The 13,567-nt window shown below is 48.5% G+C and overlaps 2 protein-coding genes across 2 annotated transcripts; one reads left to right on the top strand and one right to left on the bottom strand.

The window, feature by feature from the left end:
- Nucleotides 1–357: 357 nt before the first annotated feature.
- On the bottom strand, nt 358–5,952 carry LOC126527961 (uncharacterized). The gene is made up of 2 exons (XM_050175803.3): nt 4,830–5,952; nt 358–612 (listed from the first exon to the last, which is right to left on the bottom strand). The coding sequence occupies exons 1-2, from the start codon at nt 5,706–5,708 to the stop codon at nt 472–474; spliced, it is 1,020 nt and encodes a 339-aa protein (XP_050031760.2). The 5' UTR covers nt 5,709–5,952; the 3' UTR covers nt 358–471.
- Nucleotides 5,953–7,500: 1,548 nt separating this feature from the next.
- On the top strand, nt 7,501–10,011 carry LOC129384018 (uncharacterized). The gene is made up of 2 exons (XM_055069054.2): nt 7,501–8,470; nt 9,210–10,011. The coding sequence occupies exons 1-2, from the start codon at nt 7,532–7,534 to the stop codon at nt 9,783–9,785; spliced, it is 1,515 nt and encodes a 504-aa protein (XP_054925029.2). The 5' UTR covers nt 7,501–7,531; the 3' UTR covers nt 9,786–10,011.
- The last annotated feature ends 3,556 nt before the right edge of the window (nt 10,012–13,567 follow it).

Below are 13,567 nucleotides of genomic sequence, written 5' to 3'. Positions count from 1 at the left end.
TGCATGACTCCTTTCTCAGCGTTCGCACGAACCCGCACCCCATGCATTTCGGAGACGATAGACGCGCATGTTTCGCGGCCGCGGCGCTAGATGGCGCCGAGTGTTCTTAGGGAAGGGCGAAGGGGGAGTACCGCTGCATAGTTTTCATACACGGATATACCGCGCTGTTTTACATACGGCATACCGAGGTTAATCATGTGTGTCACGTCGCTCAAGACGTTTTGGGGATCCAGATGTGGGAGAGGGCGCCGGAGGGAAGAGAACTAGGTGGGCTGTCAGGTAGAAAATGGGAGCGTGCGTGTAGTCGATGAAATTACTTATGTTCCTCCTTTCCCAGGGGCAGAGACAGGGGCAATGTATCGTTAAATGTAAATAAGGCTTTATTTGTAATGCTGCGCAACTCCAGATCGGTTCTGCGTGGACGTGCATTTCGGTCGCGTTCTCACGGGCTTTAGAGGGAAATCTTCTGCGTCACTCGGCTAACTCTTCCTCTACCCGGAACTGGCGGATTCTTTGGGCAAAGGCAGCGTCCCTGCGCCTCGGGCAGCCCGGGTACGTTGCCCTGTGAGCTCCGTGACAGTTGGCGCAGCGCATTTCCTTGACTGTGCAATCCTGCGAGGGGTGAATTAAAGAAAGAAAGAAAAAAAAAAGACACGTAGCAGATATGCATGTACTGAAAGAGGGGCTACGGAATCTTCCCTTGAATGTGCAACAAAAAAAGAAAGTCCATGAAATCAACCACTCTGATTTATGTACTTACCTGACGTGAAGCTTCGCGCTATAGACAATCAATCAATCAATCTCAATCAATCAATGACATATTTATTATAGTGCCCTGTAGCAGCCGCGGAGCACCAGTACCGGTGTACTTAGAAATACGAGTATTACGCGATACAATGTGTGCAAAGAAGACAAATGTGGTAGATAAAACAGTGTGAGATAAAGAGGAGGGGGGCGTAAAAGGGAGTTAATCTTATAACATCACTGTCTACGCACACAGAACACACAGTAAAGAATTCTGAAATACGTCAATACAAACAATACTTACTACATGTTTTTTTCTTTTTTTTGAGTCGACCCATAGGACAGTCTCTAATACAACAAGTCCAAGTAGAAAACGCGGAATGTTGCCTGGTATTTCTGCAGGCACGGAAAATTGCGCACGTGCAAGAAGTTTTGGGAAATGTATAATGCCATCGACCACCTTATTTATAGATGCGCAGAAAGTTTGATATAATACGCCTTGAGTTTAGTGCTGTGGGGTGAGGTATATGTAAGAGGATTGGATTGTGGTCGCCAGAAGGGCAAAAGCGGGGCTCAAAAATAGATACTAATATATTTCGGACGCGTTCAACCAGGTCATAACTGGACTTGCACGTTCCACCCCAAACTACAAAGGCATACTCTAGTAGTGGAAGGCACGCAGTACAATTGAATAATACATTGTCAGAAAGGCAACAGCGGAGGAAGTCGTACGGTATGCGACAAACAATTTCAAGAGCGCGAATGGACGTTGTTTCACACGTCTAAAATCTGAAGAGGAACATTGCGTTTTGTCGAAGTACACACCAAGATCTTTCAGTTCGTCGACCCTGGGTGGTGGAGCATCCCGAATGGAGTATGGAAATTGTTCATATTATGTTTTCCGCGTAGAACCTAATACCATAGTTCTGGAAGCGTTTAAGAGTAGCTTGTTGTCTCTGCACCAGTTTGAGCGCGAAGATCTTTCTTTTTGGAGGTCAATGCAGACGTGAGCAGTATCGACAGTCTTACGCAGCTTTAAGTCGTCGGCATATAGTGGGAGGGAAGAGTGTTGAGTGGCCCACAAAATGCCATTTATGAGGTTTTATGAGGTGTGTGAAATCAAACCCGTTAACAGCAGAACTTCGCCACGGAGCTGGTTAAAAGCACGTAAACATTAAAAACATACAGCAGTAAACTTATAAGCCTGAAGTATGACAATTAACGGTTACCACCACCAAGCAACAAATTAAAGGAAGCTGTCCCTGTTTCCTTGTGTGTTATAGGGAATATAAGTGGAAGACATTCTAGGAGAGGCTAACAGTTGTAATTAAGCACTGTTTGAAAAACAAAAACAAACAGGCAAGAATGTTGTTCATTCGAAAACAAGGAAACCTTAAGTGCTTGTACGTACGGTTTTGCCTATATATATATATATATATATATATATATATATATATATATATATATATAATATACAAAAGCATTACACGGATCCCGCGCACTGTAGGAATCGATATAAGCGAAGCTTTCTGTGCTGTTCATTATGTGGCGATAATTGGCGATATTCACGGCGAATGTCTAATTTCTTCATTGTTTAGTCCAACACAAGAGCGGTGAGTTGATGTTAAACGTTACATTGCGTGTACCGCTGGCTTTTGTCTGTGCAGTATACAGAACACAGAGGAGGAGGAGGTGTTTGCTTGAGGCGTTTTTCTGTGCCATACCTCATAGCCTCTGAGAGGGTTGGGCCTATTCATTGCCTCACATGGCACATCCCATCGTGGCAGAAGTATGAAACTTTAATTCACTTATAGGACTGTATGCGCCAAAACCACAATCGGATTATCAGGCGGGCCATAGTGCCGGACTCCGGACTAATTTTGACGCCGTATTGTTCGTTAACGTGTCCCTGAATCTAAGTGCACGAGCTTTATTATTTCGACCCCGTGGAAATGCGGCTGCCGCGGTCGAGATCGAACCCGCGACCTCAAGCAATGCCATCGCCGCAAAGCTACCGCGGTAGGCACAGAAATGTCGATGTGACCCGCCGTGCTTGCTCAGTGGCTATGGTGTCGGGCTGCTGAGCACGAGGTCGCGGGATCGGATCCCGGCCACGGCAGCCGCCTTTCGATGGAGGCGAAATGCGAAAACACCCGTGTACTTACATTTGGGTGCACGTTAAAGAACCCCAGCTGGTCAAAATTTCCGGACTCCTCCACTGCGGTGTGCCTCATAATCAGAACGTGGTTTCGGCACGTAAAACCCCGCAATTAAATTTTTTTTTAAATGTCGATGTGACGTGTGACCGCTTCCGCATTGTCGCCTAGACCCTACGGTGCACTTTAATGCGGCTCTGCTTCTCTGCTTCCCACCTGGTGTTTATTTTTCAGAAATAGCCGGAACGCACCGTACCGTACCTTGAACTTAAATTTATCCAGTTTGCTCGCAACCACTGTCGTGTCTATAGTAGCAGCGTTTCCTTGCCATTTCGCCGTTTCCCTATCTACAACCGTTTGTACGGGAACCGCGAGCGAAGAGGGGCGAGACTGACGTTATTCCCTCATTTCGGGGCTGCATTGGTTCCACCCATTCTCAACCTACTCCCCCTCCCCTCCTCCCTCCTCTCTACCATTCTCTCTATCTTCCCTTTGAACTTCCATGTTAGTAGAAAGGTAAGTCCTGCAATTTCTGCAATGCTTTTGCGGGGGGTCAATTACAGTTGTCAAGAGGCTTATGTGGAGCCACCCAGAAAGTTGCAGATGGTATTATGCATATTCGACGTGGTACAAAGGTACAAACGAGCCTCTCGGGTTGCCTTTCCTCTCTGCCGCGCCCCTGTCATGTATACACATGCTCTAAACCACCCCCTGACGCGGTGTGCCAGACAGTAGCGGCAGCACGCAGCAGCAATCAGCAACAAGCAGCAAGTAGCAGTGGGAAAGTCGAAGGAAGAGGCAAAGTTTCGCATTAAAATTGTCGATTATAACAATGGAAATGGTGGTGAATGAGATTTCGTGTCTGAGTGGGCGCATATGCTTAACTTGAAGATATTTCATAGCTCATTGCTGACAAATAAACGCGGCCTGCCCTACGTGACACATGACGCCTACATGCCTCTCTTCCATCTTTTTTTGCCTTCTTTGATTCCCCTACATTGCTTTGGCACCATTGTGTGCGCTCATTTACATGTTTACTAGAGGTTCAGTTGCATATATATATATTTTATTTATTTGATACCTGCTTCGCCATTGCAGGCATTACAACAGGGGGATACATAAAAATAAGCATCATATTTGAGAACGATAAAGAAACTAATTACACAAAGCGCCGTAAGAACCATCATTAGAGACAATGGATACAATCGTAGGCGGAAGTTCATTCGGCTCTCTTATACATCTAACAAAAAATTAATATCGCAAGACGTCACGTTTAAAGGAAGATTCATTTGCTTTGAGACTGTGGTCCCTTCTTTTGGGACATGTAGGACGGCGCTTGGATGTACTTCTCCTTATCGATCGCAGTCTTGGAATGGTAGATATTATGAAAAAATTTCAACCCGGGGAGGTTTCGTCTACGATCTTTCAAGTCTTCCCATTTAAGTTTACTTTTGCTTTCTCTCATACTAAGTTGACGATTCCAATTACCTAAAACGAATCGCTGTGCCCTATTCTGTAATTTTTCAAACGTATCGGCCAGCTCTTTGGTATACGGATAGTTCGACAACGTGTGTTGTGGTCCCACGTCGTTGGATGAAGACGTGGCATCGTTCTCCATCGGCGGCCAGTTGTTCTTTCACCGACTTTCATTGCCATTACCATTAATTTATCATTTCTTTGATTCAATTAGTAAGTGCAAGTAATTTTCCCTATGTGGGCCTTGGTGTCTGTTGGTTTACTATAATATATATATATATATATATATATATATATATATATATATATATATATATATATATATATATATATATATGTATGTAAAATGTGCGTGTGTGTATGGGAGCTTGTTTGTGTGTTTTCCCACTCTTCCCTTTGTCCTACCCGCGGCGCTGTATACATGTAAGCGCGGCTACAACGTCGCGGGCTTACCTTGATGCGGTGCGGACCTGCGCAGTGGCGACAGCGAACGTCTGCGCGGCACACCTTGTAGCAGTGGCCGTAGCGCATGCAGTGGAAGCACTGCAGCGGTGGCTCCAGGTACTCCTCGACGGGGTACGAGAACTGGCCGATGTTCACGCGGGTGGGCAGGGACACGTCCTCCTTGAACGTGAGCACGACCACGCCCCGCGGGCCGCGCTCCACGCCGCCGTCGTCGGTCTTCTTGAGGCCGTACTGACGCCGCACGCAGATCACCCCGAGGGGTCTGAGCTTCTCGAAGATCTGCTGGTCCGTGTAGCGGTAGGGCACCGCCCGTATCTTGCCCTCGTTCTTGAGCAGCACCGCCGGTATGCTGGCCTCGACGCTGAGGCCCCCCAGAGTCTTGATGTCCAGCAGCTTGATGGCCGCGTCCGCAGTGGCCACGCGGACCGTGAGCAGGCCGCGCCGGCTCAGGCGCTGGTGGACCACGTCTCGGCTGAGTATGGTGACCAGTTCGCGGGCGATCTGGTTCGGGTTGATGTCCCAGAAGGTGCGGTCGCCCTCCACGATGCGGAACACGACGGGTAGGCTGAACCGCCGCGCGCCGTTCCGCTGTACGATCGAGGCCTCGTTGCCGAAGTCGACCTCGAGGGAAGAAGAGCTGCACTTGTGGCGCCTCCTGCGATGGGCGGTGCAGCGGCTGCAGCCTACTTCGGCGCTCCGGGGGTCAGGTTTCGTCGGGGCCTTTGCCGCTACGGCGTCGAGTTCCGAGTTGGCGCTTGCTAGGAACGCGAGGAACGCCTGCTCCGACGCTTCTCTTTGCTCGGCCGGTGGTTTCTTGGAGGTGAAGTAGTTGAGCAGCTTCGGACGCTCGGGCGTGTACGATGTCATCTCACAGTTGCCGTTTCGTTCGATGAAGCAGAAATTGGCTGGGATTTAGAAAACCCCTTCGTTGTAACAGTTCTGGTAGTATTTTCTTGAGCGTTCTGTATGACGTCACCGGAAGTCTTGGTCTCTGTGCGCTACGCGCACTCACATTTTTTTTTTCTTGAGAACGCGAAAGCTATTGCCTCCTGTCGTCGTCGAAAAGAACCTTGCTGGAGCTCAGCTGTGCGGCAGTAGGTTTGGACAGCAATCAAAAGTATGTACTGAGGAAAAAGAAAATGTTTGTTCTTCATTTCTTTATGTATATCTTGTTTTCCTTTTATCTTTCTTTGCCTTACCATGAGGTGGGGGATTTTAGCTTCCAGGAATTGTTAGTAAGCCGTGATGTACGTCGACGTCGGCGCAGAGAGAGTTACGTCCGCCAAAGCTTCAATCCGTTACGGTGGTCCGATTCAAGGTTCCTACAACGCTCACGCTACGATCGTTGCTGCAAGATGGGACGTAGCTCTTTCGTTTCCATTCGTGAAGAGCCACGTATACTGCAGTTTTCGTTTAACATCAGCACTGAGCGCATGATATCAGGCGGCTGTGGGTATCTCGAACCAAATTAACTTGCACATAAAACAGACGGAGCGAGAAATGATAATAAAGGTATTCTCTGTTGCCTGCTTTAGGTGAATAGGACATTAAGGAATAATACTGAGCTACAGCTGTGCTACTAACTTGCATTGCTGCGATGGCAAAGTGGTCATTCTTGCTGTTAGCGCAAGCACGGCCTCAGAGATCTCCAAGCATGGCATCCGAGATATCGGAGCGCGCGCGTCGTTCAAGCTCTGAGGTCATAGCAAAAGAATAACTGACAGGTGGCGATGCATGCCGCTCTGAAGTTCTCGCAGCAACCTGATGTGACGTCATGGAGTGCTATTTTCTTGTTCCCCTCTGTGGCGTATTGTAGCAAGCCGGGCACTTTTCTGGCTAACTACCCTTTCTTCTCCCCTTCTATTCTCCCTCTGACAGTGTTGACTCGGGTGTGTTCGATAGTTTATCGTCAAAAAAGAGACATCCACTTTATTATAATATCACCGAAGGCTCAATGGATGTTTTCACCACTTCCTGCGCTAAGATGACGCGAATAGGGTCATATAAAAATAAAATTTCTAACGTCACGCTGATGGGGGGGGGGGGGGGGGGCGTGAGGTTAAGCGCGAAATTATATATAGCCTTTGCTTCGTCAAGTAATAGTGTTTCACACATTAAGATTAAATAGAAATGTGAAATTGAATTTTGAGGAAATAAATTTTCACTGGTTCAAAATGCTTTATTGTTTCTCGTTATAGTCCATTTATTAGGTGTCTTATTAAATGTCCCTATCAACTGTTCCTTCATCAAGTGCTGCTGTGCGTACGAAATTCCACCTATTCATCCGTGCAGTGACTGGCTTTGACACCACTGCAGTGAAATCACCTTTGTAGACTTGCTCCTGTTATAAGTAAGGAAATAAACGAAAGGTTGAGTCAGTCAATCAATCAATTCAATCAATACTAAAGTGTAACAAGTGCTGCGCGTGAGCGCTGTTGATAGTTACACAAACAGTGAGTTCGAACCCCCAATATGCGTAAACCGCTCTCGCGCAGAACCAGTGTCAGTCGGTCTGCTTGTCTAGGTGCGAAGACTTCTGGAACGCCATCGCAAATGATGAGTCTGTTCATTGTGTTCAGCTGCGCAGCTGTGCACTCCTTTCAAACGCCGCTCTGTGTTTGCCCGTTGCACCTGCATTTCGTGCACCCGGTTCGTTCAACGTCCCACGCACTGATTATCACTTCGAATGTATGCTGGTAGCACCAGAGAAGGACACCTCTGAAACAATGAGCTCACGTACAAGTGAAAACGTTTCCGCGAACGACGCAAGCATAGAATGTGACTCGGAGAACTCCAGTTTTTCGGTAAAGCTGCAGGGCCACCAGGATGATGAGGACAGGGCTGGCGAAGTGAGCGACCTGTCTGAAAATGACAGTCGAGACGTCAGCGACGCGGCTGCGCCGCGTTTTCGCCACTGCTACGTCCGTGACGAGAGCGGGACGTGGACTGCGCCTGCCTCGAAACCCCATCAAGAATTTCGATACGGCACGGAAGCCGACCAACCGTCGCATCCTGATGAAAACTGTCCCGAAGAGCCCGGAGCTTGGCAGGAAGAACTACCTCTTCTGGGCTCTAAATGTTCCCACAGGAAGAGTGACTGCAAAAGACGCTCTAAACGAACCCCAAATCGAGAGCCAGCTACATTTGCGTCCGATTCAAGCCGCAGTGACGAAGACACCAGAGATTCCTTGGAGAACTCCGACTACGGACGGAGCAGTGGCGGCGAGAGAGCTTGCAGGCAGACAGACGAAAACACTGAACGGAAACTGGCGATGGCGGCTTCTGCCGCAGAGAGCAGTGAAGAAGACACGAGGGATGCATTTGAAGGCACCAGCTGCAACGGCGAGACAAGAGCTTCGAGAGAAGACGAGGACTCGAACGCGTCGGACGAAGACTTCAACATCGCGTTCATACGCGAGCCCCGAAAAAAGTACAGGTCCTACAATGGGATCCCGCTGATCTTCAAGAAATTGGACAACACGCCGCCTTCCTTCTCGGAGGTTTGCCTGTGTTGCGCTGAACAGCACATTGCTGCAGCGACCCAGGAGGCGCCGCTGAGCCTAGAAGTCACCAGGAGAGGCTTCCTGAGGGTCACTGTGGAGACTACGACGGCAGCTAGTATTCTGCAGGTATCGATTTGTAAAGAACGGAACAGAACTTGGCTGCACGGTTCGCAATGTCGTTAGCGACCTGCTTCCAGGTTTAGAGCTATATTGTTAGCAGGCGGGTTGCAATCGAAGCATAGCCATGCGGTGAGGGTAACGACAATTTTGTCGTCAAACGTACTGCTAAGCTTGAAGCATTGGCAGCGTCAGGCAAAATAAAAAAAGGGAGTGCTAACGCAGGATCTCTTGTTCGATGCAGAGGAGAAAGACGCGAGAGCGCGGAAAAGCATTCGTTAAGTTACCAACGCCACGAGACCCCAATTATCGCAAGCCTATAATTCAATAAAACGTGCGCTTTCCTTACATCTTTCGACAGAATCATACGAGACTGGTCTTCCACAAGCAAAAATACGTTACGTTTCCCGCTAAAGTGCGGCGTGTTTGACTCCCACTAATGTTTCGTTTGGCTCTCGTTGGTTTTGAATGGCCGTGTCCATGTCCCCGTACAACAGGGGTCATCTATGCTACGTGCGCTTCCTTTATTTGACACTGTACGGCCGGTACATCTATAGGTCGCTAATCGCATGCGCGTTATTAGCTTGGCATATCAGTCTTGACAGGAAACTGATACGCTGTATTATCAAGAAAAGGAAACGAAAATCGATTGTGAAAGAATATACCTTATTAGTTTACCATAATTTGTTGCTTCTTTTCCTTTCACGTGCTGGTAATGGTGACGGAAACGACCTCTTTCGGAGCGCAGGACCTGGACAACCTGGGTGAGCTGCCCGTGGAGGTGGTCTTGCCCCGAGGCTACTCGGACAACGTGGCCAAGATCGCCAACGTTCCGCTCACCTACACCGACTCGCAGATCCGCAAGTTCTTCGCGCCCGCCGGTGTGGTGGCCGCCAAGCGACAGGTCGCGTACCGGACCCAGCCGGACGGCTCCGTCAGGACCATTCCGCGGGACAGCGTCATCCTCACCTTCAGGCCGGAGCGGGAGATCCCGGTGCGGATCCGGCCCGCCGTCGACCACGCCGAGGCGCTGGACTACCGGTACTTTCCCGTCCGGTTGCACGTGACCGCGCCGACGCAGTGCTACAACTGCTTCCGCTACGGTCACATGGCCAAGCACTGCCGCAGGCGCGTGCGCTGCAAGGTGTGCGCGGGCAACCACTCCTACAAGGAGTGCGTGTCCCGGGGCGAGCAGCGGTGCGGCAACTGCGATGGCCCCCACGCGGCCACGTTTGGCAGGTGCCCCGTGCGACTGGCCGCGGTGCGCGACAAGCGATGCGCACTCAGGTTCGACCGCAGACCGAGAGATGGGAACTGCTACTGAGCGAAACGAAACAATAGGAAGTTTTTTCTTTCTTTTTTGAAAATAGAGGACTTTTGAAAATAGAGGAAGTTGGGCGGACGCTATGGGTGTGGACGTACAAGATAGTGTAAAAAAAAAGAATACAAAAGAACTAATAGTTTGTGCTCTGCTGTGCGCTGATATGGCAACGTCGTCGTCTCTCCTAGCTCTGATTTGCTTTGAGACAATTAAACCCCCATCGCGATCCGCTCAGAGTCTCAAAACAACATTGGCGCCTCGAGAGATGCCGGAGGAGAATACTTTGGAATAATTATGATGCGCCTAGGTTTGGCAGTCCAGCGTTTTTTCCATACTGCATCCATCGGTATGGCACCGCAGTGGTCCTCAAAGACATAACGCACGGCTTCGTGCTTTCCAGCAGAAGGCAATATCCACCGAGTCACAGAAGAGACTTCCATTGGGGTCACAAGGACACGCGGATCGATCCGTAAGGTGCTGAAGCACGCAAACGAGCATTGTCGCTTGATGTCGTGTATCTCTGTTTAATGACATCGTCTGTACAGTCGCACGTATGACGTAATTGAATCTAACCCAAAACTTTGCAATTTAAATCGCATAGTGACGCGTAGAGAAAGGAGCAGGAGAAAAACTGTAGAGAGGCAAGAGCGTGATCGTGCCTCAACAGAGATGCGTATCCGTTAGCGAGGAATGTAATAGTGCCCCAGGAGTAGTTAGGAAAGTCAAACTAGATTCGCTAGTTTTCCCTCTGCAAAGGTGGCACGCGGCATTCTTTCGAACCTGAAGCCTGCCAGCACATGCGTATTTATTGTGCTCTTATGCATCATGTGACTGCAGACTGCGACACGTCCATGTATTCATTCGAAATGTGCAATGCACTGCCAAAGGAAATTGTTGTATGAGATGCTGTTGATTGGTGTTGGAAAATTGGAGTAACATTTTATTTGATCACGAGAATGATCTGCACCGCTGTTCGTACATGCGCAACCCGCAGCCGTGGCTTGGCGGCTATGGTGTTGCACTTCTGAGCACGAGGTCGTGGGATGAACTCCCGGCAGCGGCGGCATCATTTCGATGGGGAGGGAAGTGCAAAAACGCCCGTGGCCCGTGCATTCGGGACATGTTAAAGATCCCGAGGCGGTAGAAGTTAACCCGCAGTCCCACTCTATATGGCGTGCCCCACTATAAAATCGTGGTTTTGGCACGTAGAACCCCAGAATTCAACTACGCCCGCAATTCACACAATAACGAACATGACGCATACTTGGACAGTGCTGCCAGTTCTGTTGTATGCTGCCGTTTGTGCTTTACCTATTTCGATTCCCTGAAAATTAGTGGTTCATTGAACCATCCTCAACTAGAGCAATATGGCACGACCAATGGTGTACATCACTGTGAGCCCCTCTTTGTTAGTTTCTTCGCTGCGTCGCGGGAAAGAATGATACCTTCTGTTGTACTGTAGTATACTGACGCGTATTTTTTCTTCTATTTCTTCTCTTGCCGATACTCATGCGCATTCTTTTAGCATCCATTCCCTGCAATGCCCTGTGCAAAAGGCTTGCAGTAATGGCGACGACGTTATCGCCCTTGGACTTCATACGGAACGTAACGGAGACAGCAGAAAGGCTCCTGGAGTGCCCATATCACTGTTATCGCAGTAATAATAATAATAATAATAATAATAATAATATTTATTATTATTATTATTATTATTATTATTATTATTATTATTATTATTATTATTATTATTATTATTATTATTATTATGCCGACATTGAAGGAATCAGCCATTGTTAGCACCATGCAGATGCGAAGGCGTATGTGCCCACATGCACCGAAAATGAGAAGCATAAAAATGTCAACGACGGATGCGCTGCTGTGGTGCTGCGAGTAGCATGCACGGCAAGGGATTCGGATTGACTACAGCTTCGGACTGAAATGTATACCCTGGAGAGCCAGGTAACCAAGACACAGCCTTACAGCTGGTGTCACGTCTGTCACGACCGTAATGCGGACCTGTAAGGTGACGCTTTTATTTGCTTTGTAACGAAGAAGAAACGCTGATTAGCCGGGCGCATCTCCAGCGTATGAAATGTAATGAAGAAGTGCCGGTCAGTCCGGCGCATCACCAGCGCTTTACGCACGGGGCCGGTTCTGACTGCTCGCAGGGTTTTGACTACCGCACCGAGTTCGACCTCTCACTCCTTGCGTACCCTGTCAATAAACACCTTGACAGTTTATATGTCTTACACTCTTCATTTTGTATTTGCAAATAAAATTAAAGCATAAGTACTCGCTCTGGGACGCGCGTGTAGAACAATGCGCCATTTTAAACTACAAGATGGCTTCTGCCGGAATGTTTGTGGGCAAACGAGAGAGAGAAGAACGACTGCGAAACTGACCGGCGCAGAAAGTCCGGCATGCTAGACTAATCAGGGGAACGGTGTAGAACGACGTACAAGAAGAAAAGAGAAAGCACATGCTCACAGCTAGTCGCGATCAAAAATAACATAAGTTACTGGTGGAGCTCTTTGTGCACTTGTGTTGTCCTTAAGAACTGGAGCATTTCCTTCTCGTCCTCGGCGGTGACTGCTTATGATGCAAGCCATTGCAAGAAGAAAGAAACGTTTGTTCCGGAAATGGCACGTCATCGGAACGAGTGATCATCTATTGTGCAGAGGGCCATGACACAACGTGTTGGACTGCCTACTCGCTAGCAATACAAACTGAACAGTTGCAAGTTTCGCATTTATTGCGCATGCGAGAAAAAAGAACTAGAACCAACAAGCAAGGAGCGCTCTGCGGGTTGACAGCGACCCTATTATAATGAACACGCGTATAGCAATTTTCGTTTACATGGAACCCGTGATAGTTACTTCGCAATGCTCGTACAAAATTAACCCATTAGAACGAACTCTACATTGCACGTATCGCTTACGCTGCACATAATCGCTTACAGCGGCTTTCCTACTATTTGTTATTTTTTTATCCCCGTGCACCAGCTTACTTCGAGAGCTTGTCGTAGATCTACACATGATAGGACGCCATTGCATGACCCAATAGACAGATGGTTTCACGTTGCAGCGTTACCTTGGACGCACTGTTGTTGGAATCGTGGGGTCACGATGGGGTGTTTCAGCACCTGCCCCACGCAGGTTTCGTCTATCGTGTGTCAGGAAGGGCCGATCGTACATGTAAGTTCGTTGTACCCGGGTTCGACTATATCGAATTACTTGTGTATGAACGATTTTTTTTAGTGCACGAACCATTTCGCCATGATCGGGTCGGACTGTATTAGCAAGTTTTATTTCCAAGAAAAGCTTTCATTGAAGAGCAGTTACGCTTTCTTTTTTTGGTCAAACCCAGCTCCCATGCCGACCATTCCATATCATGGAATTCTTGTGGTGTCACAGTGCCCTGCAATAAACTTTCCGCTTATTGTGACGCCAGATTAATTGCTACGCCAAACTTACTTCAAGGTGTTGCGACTGGGGGTCCGAAGATGTGGAATTCGCTTTGCTCGTGGAGGAGACAGGGAAGGTGAGGCTAGGCCGCATATTCAGGGCACTTTACAAGCACGTTTATATTTACGTATATACAAGAAAATTCAAAGTAATAGAGGAAAAGTTCGTGATGAAGTTGTAGCAGCCCATGATTCCCGCCGCCCGTTGCTCCGTTTATGCCCTGCGTGGTTGTTGTATCACTTCCCAAAATCCGGCGTCAGGAGGCCGATGACATCAGGTCCCGCCAATCCGGAGCTCGGTTGCCCTTTCCCTCCGAAGGGA

Source organism: Dermacentor andersoni, chromosome 9 (genome assembly GCF_023375885.2).
Source record: "Dermacentor andersoni chromosome 9, qqDerAnde1_hic_scaffold, whole genome shotgun sequence".
Lineage (NCBI taxonomy): Eukaryota > Metazoa > Arthropoda > Arachnida > Ixodida > Ixodidae > Dermacentor > Dermacentor andersoni.
This window is presented reverse-complemented; position numbering and strand designations above follow the sequence as displayed.

Excerpts from the sequence above, each read along its gene's own strand:
- LOC126527961 (XM_050175803.3), bottom strand. The coding sequence starts at position 5,708 with ATGACATCGTACACGCCCGAGCGTCCGAAGCTGCTCAACTACTTCACC. Across the intron at positions 613-4,829 it reads CAGGTCCGCACCGCATCAAG|GATTGCACAGTCAAGGAAAT; the intron begins GTAAGCCCGCGA and ends CACCCCTCGCAG.
- LOC129384018 (XM_055069054.2), top strand. The coding sequence starts at position 7,532 with ATGCTGGTAGCACCAGAGAAGGACACCTCTGAAACAATGAGCTCACGT. Across the intron at positions 8,471-9,209 it reads CGGCAGCTAGTATTCTGCAG|GACCTGGACAACCTGGGTGA; the intron begins GTATCGATTTGT and ends TTCGGAGCGCAG.